This window comes from Oryzias melastigma, linkage group LG8 (genome assembly GCF_002922805.2).
Source record: "Oryzias melastigma strain HK-1 linkage group LG8, ASM292280v2, whole genome shotgun sequence".
Taxonomy (NCBI): domain Eukaryota; kingdom Metazoa; phylum Chordata; class Actinopteri; order Beloniformes; family Adrianichthyidae; genus Oryzias; species Oryzias melastigma.
Genome location: NC_050519.1, coordinates 2,470,062 through 2,476,710, shown reverse-complemented (window position 1 = coordinate 2,476,710; position 6,649 = coordinate 2,470,062). Strand labels below are relative to the sequence as shown.

The following is a 6,649-nucleotide window of genomic DNA, read 5'->3' as shown; positions in this document are numbered from 1 at the left end:
CATGTTGTGACATAAAGAAGATTCATAAATTCTCATAAAAACTGTCTGTGACAGTTTGATTGACAGCAATTTAAAGGGAGAAATACTCTTTTATAGGAAAAATGCCAAAAAACAGGATTTTCATCAGAGACTTTAAAAAAATCTGCAGAAAACATCTAAGTTCCAATCATCTGCTTGTGTGTTTTTTTTTGCTGGAGCTTTCGGAGGCTGCAGAGGCTGCACTTCTGCAGCGCCCAGTTTGGGTTTTCCCACTCTGCTGTTTCGCCAGTTCTCCACTCCGTTAGCTGGTTATACAAACACAAGCGTCGCCCACCTGTGTCCACTCTGCGAGCAGGATGTGTGGGCACGCGCTGCCAAACACACCGTTTGTGTGTTCGCTGCTGCGATAGCAGCTGCTTTGCAGCCTCAGTTGCTGCCCGATCACAAGCAAACTTCATTTAAGAGGAGAGATGAAGACGAGCTGAAATGGAGCTGAAGGCTAATTAACATGTGAAACATTCAGCTTCATCTGCCTGCTTATCTGAGACTCCCTTCAGCTGCATCCGCTCTCTGCTCTTTGATTTAAAATGTTCCCACTACCTATAATTAAATGTACTCGCTTCTTAAGACCCTATTTCCTGAGCAGGAAGTCATTTGAATTAGAATTTAAATGAACGTGACCCCAGTAAGTACATGCGGTGCCCCCGTTTTTCCACTCCCTTGCCTCCCCACGGCTGAAGATCATTCATGAATCACAAATGACAAATCGGGTTTTATTTTCTGCCATTTTGAACCTCCGTTCAAAGGACGGCGTTCAGAAAAGTCACACACAGGGGTTGAAGGTGTGAAGCCTCAACGTCCCGTTTTTGTTCTCTAATCAAGGGCCCGGACCGGATACAAGCCCGTCGCCATCACTGTCGCACCTGAGCTGTGGTGTAAAAACCGGGAGCTCTTTTCCCAGAAACACTTTCATGCCGGGTGAAAACACAGTTTCCCGTTGATGTCACCTGACAGGCTTCTCAGGTACACTAAGGTGTAAATGTGGCGACCAGCTGCAGATCTTTCTCCTTTCAGTCTGTGTTAATGTTTTCATCTCACCTAAAGCTGGATGAAGAAAATCAACCAAACTTCTCACAAAGGCAGCAAAGATTTTTGTTTTTTCTGAAATCACAGATTGAGGGTAGAAGATAGAAAAAAGGCTAATGTGACAGCTCTGATCACAGGACAGTGGTCCACTGCATAGTTTGATTTTTTCCTGAATATTTGTCCAAATTTACAAATGTATGTTTTGTCGGCTGGATTCCATGACTTTAGATAAAAAATGAACCTTAAATATTTCCCTCTGTGAGTATTTCTGAAGACTACAATATTAAAGACACCTGTCGACACCCTTAAACAGTCAGACCAAAGAGCTATCGAAGGACACCAGGGACAAAATGCTCTCCTGAACAAGTCTGAACCAATCTATGATAGGCAACATGTTGGAGAGAAGAGATCAACCGTTGGAGCAGTTATTGAAAAATGGAAGATCACAGACAATCTGCCTTCACCAGGAGATCCATGAAAGATCTCACCTGATGGAACAAATGGTCGGTGAGTAAACAGCCCAAACCTACACAGAGGAACTGGTCAATAACCTGAGGAGAGTTGGAACCACAGTAACTGAGGTTACCATGGTAACAGACTATGTAAAGCCTGCAGAGCTTCTTCCACTTAAACCAGACCTGCCTTTAGTTCTCCTGAAACCATCTGGAGGATCCAGAGGAGGACTGGGAGAAGGTCTTGTGCTATAAGAACACCACTGTGAAGCACGGGGGTGGAAACATCATAATTTGGTGCCACTGTTCTGTAAAGGGGACAGGACAACTGAAGGAGAGGATAAATGAAGTCATGTATGGAGAGATCTCCTCCCATCAGTGAAAACACTGAAGATCTTATAGCATGACAACGATCCCAAACACGTCGCCATGGCAACAGAGGAGGCTACAATAAAAGCATTTCAGTGTTCTGGAGGGTTCTAGCTGGTCTCTGGACCCGAATCTAATAAAGAATGTGGAGGAAGTTGAAAGTCTCTGTTGCCCAGCAACAGCCACAAAAAACACTGCAGCTCTTGAGGAGATCTACACGGATGAATGGACCAAAATAGCAGCTACAGTTTCTGCAAACCTGCAGGAAACGTCTGTCATTATTAAGTATTGAAATTAAATTCTGTTATTGACTAAATACTTTTTCTGCTCCCTACAAATCAAACATTACATTCTGTCTCTCAGTTTCCATAATGAACATTACAGACCAAACTTTGTTTTTTAAGTTTACAGAATCTGTGATTGACAAAAACTTTTTGTGTTTTCAGAGTCATTAATGCAGCTGAGCATCAAAGGAAGCAGAAACATTAGATAAGTTCTCCAAAACGATGATTACTTTGGAGATGAGGGACAAAATCCTAGTGGGGTTCAGATATTACAGACTTAGAAAACCTCAGCATGATCATTTTTAATCCTTTCTAAGTTATCTTTTAATCTGAGGTGCAGATTTCTCCACATTTGGTTTGATTTAGAGTTTAGTAGATTTTTTTTTTTGTCCCAAACCTGGTTGGGACCGCTCCACTTCCACCCACCAAACAACTTTATCTGAAAGCTTTAGCAGAAATGTGGAGTGAAGTCTGACATCCTCTCAGGATGAGAAGATGAGCAGATTTGTAACACTCTGTGCCCCCACAAGGTTACAGCCTCTCTGTCCAAGTCAGAACCCAATGCGTCCACTGGGGCATGACAGGAAACAAGCTGCCTCCTCTGACAGGGCAGACGTTGGAAGTCATGAAAACCTGCGCTCCGGACAGGACGGACAGGACAGGACAGGAGGCTGCTCAGCATCTCAGAAAATACAGATGGGTCAGGAGGTCACATGACAGGAAGTGCTGCTGTCATCACTCTGTCGGGCAGGTCAGGCCACCGACAGAACTTTGAAGCACCTATCAGCCCCTCGAGTCGTCACACTTTACAAGTTCAGATTCTCTGAATCGGATAATTTCTGAAAAAGTTCTCCTCTGGAGAGTCGATCAAATGATAAACTTTTCTTTGTCACACTGTCACTGAAACTTTGAGGATGATTACATTCCGTTTAAGATGAAACTGATCAATTTTAACCAGATTTGAATCCATAGTTTCTGTCTTTATGTCTAACTAGAAGAGGAGTCGGCAACTTTCAACACTTAAAGAACCATTTGATTATTTCTCAATGAATTTAGAGAAATAAAACACTGATTTTCATTTCTGTTAATGTTAATATTTTCATATGATCATTTTTGGCATAAACAAAACATGCACATAAATAGAAAATACTATTTCTTCTAAATGAATGACTTCCTTTCAAAATAAAAGCATCATATCAATGCAGCAGATGTAGGTAGTTGGTAGCTAAGTGTTAGCAGTGATTTAAAAAATCTGTTTATTTTACTATTTGTGGTGTATCTCAGTCAGAAATTTGTAAGTCTCACTAATCAAAATTAATTCAGAGCTAATTAAATTACTTTTACCTTATTTTTGGACTTAAGATCCTTAAATCTGCTGGATATTCTGGTGTTCCTTAATTCTGGTCGAGTTTTTATTCTTCATCAACCAGAGAGCGACAATGAAGGGGTCAAAGAGGAGCATGTGGCTCTGGAACGCAGGTTACAGACCCTCAACTAGAACAACAACCACAGCAGAGCATTGGTGATTTAAGATTTAGACCAGAAGTCTGCAACCTTCAACTCTGAAAGAGACATTCAAGTTCTCACCGACTAGAACCCAGCAGGAGCCGCATCGCCTTCCTTCAGCCTTTAAATAAATTCAAGTGATTTGACTTTTGTTTCCACTATGATAAACATAAATGAACTGTTGTTCATTTTGCATGAATAAAGCACAAACATTAAAAGATTACAGCCTTTTTTAAACTTTTGATAGAAGTCTCTTTCAAAATAAAAGACACCCTGTACCATATGATCATCTCAATGCAGCAAAAGTAGTAATCGCAAGTTTAACGTCAGCAGTGATTAGATAAAAATAGCTAATTTCACAATATTTGGTGCCAGAAATGTCAATCTAACAAACCAAAATCAAATATATTTCAGTGACTCCAGCCATATTTTTTTAACGCACTTCTTCCACATTCCTTCATTTTTTCAAAAATAGAAAATGTGTCATATAATCTGGTGCGCCTGATACTGGTTGTGTTTTGCAGGATGCACAAAAATAAGTCAAACTGTTGCAGATTGACTTGTGATACAAACTGTCCTTCAACTGTTTGTAAATAAATCAAAGTTTGAGTTGGTTGACTTTTTATACAACTTTCTCATTTCTTACTTTATAGTTACTTTTTAACATTTAGAAACTTCTTTATTTTTCTTTAACAAAAGAGCCCCATGTGACTCACAGGTTGCAGACCTTTGATTTTGAACTATGACGACCTATGAAGGTGTTTTTCACAGTAAAGTCGACAGAGCTGATAATAATGTACCAAAAACCCAAATTTTGTTTGTCCTTTAGGCTCATCTCACCAAAAAGTGCAGGAGATTCACAAGCAAAGACTTCAGTCTCTCGTCTGGTAGTTGGGTAGTAAAGTAAAAGTCCCATTAGTTGGGAGGGGTGAGCTTCAGACACAGTCGCACTCGGGAACCATTTGGTTGTTCAACCCCTATAACCAACCCCTCAATGCTGAGAGTCAAGCAGGGAGGCGCTGGGTCCCATTTTTACAGTCTTTGGTCTGCCTGGATTTGAACTCCTGACCTTCCAGTCTCAGGCAGACACTCTACCACAGGAGGTTCAAACTCAATCGCACAAGGGGCCAAAATCCAAAACACACCTTAGAGCGCGGGCCGAACAGGATAAACATTTATTGAACGCAATAAAACTAAGCCTGAAAAATGCTTTTAAAAAGTCTAAATTAGCCAAAACAGCTAACGTGTAAACATTAGCCAAACTCCAAACTAGCCTAAAAACTAAAAAAAGGCCTGAACTAGTCAGAACAGCTAGCGAATAAACATTAACTAAACTCCAAAGTAGTCTAAAAAAACTTTTCAAAAGCCTTAATTAGCCAAAAACGCTGACGTGTAAATATTAGCTATTGTCCAAAATAGCCTAAAACCATTGAGAAAAGCCCAAATTAGCCAAAACAGCTAGCGTGCAAACATTAGCTAAACTCCAAAATAGCCTAAAAAAACTTTTTTAGATAATAAATTTGCCAGAACAGCTAGCATGTTGCTGAAATATTAGCTCAAGTCCATCATAGCCTAAAAAAATCTTAGTAAATGCCTAAATAGTCCAAAAATCTAGCAGAATGACAATTTTTAAAACTTCAAAACTGTAATTTTTAAACATAATTATGAATAATAAAAAGGCAGGAATATTATTCCAGAATAAATCAACTTAAACCTTAAATAACTTTCAAAGTTTTACTCTCCATAAAAACATATTTTGTCAAACTTATACAAGTTAGAAATGGTCCTTTAATAACAATATGATCTGGAGGGCCGGATCCGGCCCCCGGGCCTTGACTTTGACACTCTCGTGCTCTACCACAAGGCCTCTGAGTGTGAACTAGTGAGTTGTAGCCACTTCTGGTTGTGTTTCTCAACTTGGACCTTCAGAAATCTTGGTTTCTTCAACAGAACTCAAAGTTGTGTCTCTGACCAACAGTTTCTGTAGTTCCTCGGCAGGACCGCCCAGAACCAGGTCTTACCTTCCAAGCAGCACGTCCTCCACAGGCCCGAGTGGGTCATCACCTCCTCGTTCTTCTTGCTGGTCTCGTTCTCGCTCATGGACTTGGACCTGCAGACTCCCCGCGAGTACAGCCAGTAGTCCGTGCCGACCGCGATGGTCATGAGGCTGAAGGCCGCGAAGGCGCCCACCGTGGTCAGCAGCATCTGGACTCCGCGGTCGAACAGACCCATGTTTCCGCATTCCATGAAAGGGGAGCCCCCTTTCCTCTTAATGTACAGGAAGTAAATATTTGAAAATTTGCGGGACCAAACCAAACCGAAAAAACGGGAGAAGCTCGAGCGGAAGGAAAGGGAAGAAGGAGGAGGAGGATGCGGTAGGAACCTTATGGTTGCGTTTGGGTGAGGACACAACAAGAGAAAATCTGACGGTGGGAGTTTGGGAGGTGGAAGAGGAAGAGACGGTGGAGCCTCTCCTCTCGGTTGGCTTTACTTTTCCACCAAACGAAGAAAAAAGAGGAAAAAAGGCCTTCAGCTGCAGATGCAGCTCACACCACAGCCACCAAGCGATCAGAATTACAGCACTGAGCTGCAAGGATTAATTAAAACCTCTAGAGATTGGGCTGAGCCAGCAAATGGACGTGAGAAAACAGTGGTTTGCTCTCTGCAGGCTTTTCACAAAACAACCTGTTCGAAAAAAGGGCTGGAGGAATGGCAGGCTTACAGTCCAACAGTTCAGTGGATACTTCAGTCGAAGGCTGTAACGTGAGTAAAAATCCAGAAGTACAGCTAGATCCAAGGCTAATCTGAAGACTATTAGGCATTTAGAGTTTGAGAAGCTTTTAGTCAAAAATGGGGAAAGGAAACAGCAAGCAGACCTATCATATTGAAGAGGAAACAGTCCCGCTCCTTGGAATCAAATGTTATAACAGCCTGTTGTGAGGGTCAAAAGGAAACCTTCCCCTCACAAATCAA

The 6,649-nt window shown here is 41.5% G+C and overlaps 1 protein-coding gene across 1 annotated transcript in view; it reads right to left on the bottom strand.

Annotated features, from left to right (window-relative positions):
• cacng2a (calcium channel, voltage-dependent, gamma subunit 2a) overlaps positions 1 to 6,649 on the bottom strand; it is an 85,308-nt gene extending 78,659 nt beyond the window's left edge. The window contains exon 1 of the mRNA XM_024272169.2: positions 5,698 to 6,649. Within this exon, the coding sequence (XP_024127937.1) occupies positions 5,698 to 5,923 (226 nt within the window). The 5' untranslated portion in view covers positions 5,924 to 6,649. The remainder of the gene's footprint in view (positions 1 to 5,697) is intronic.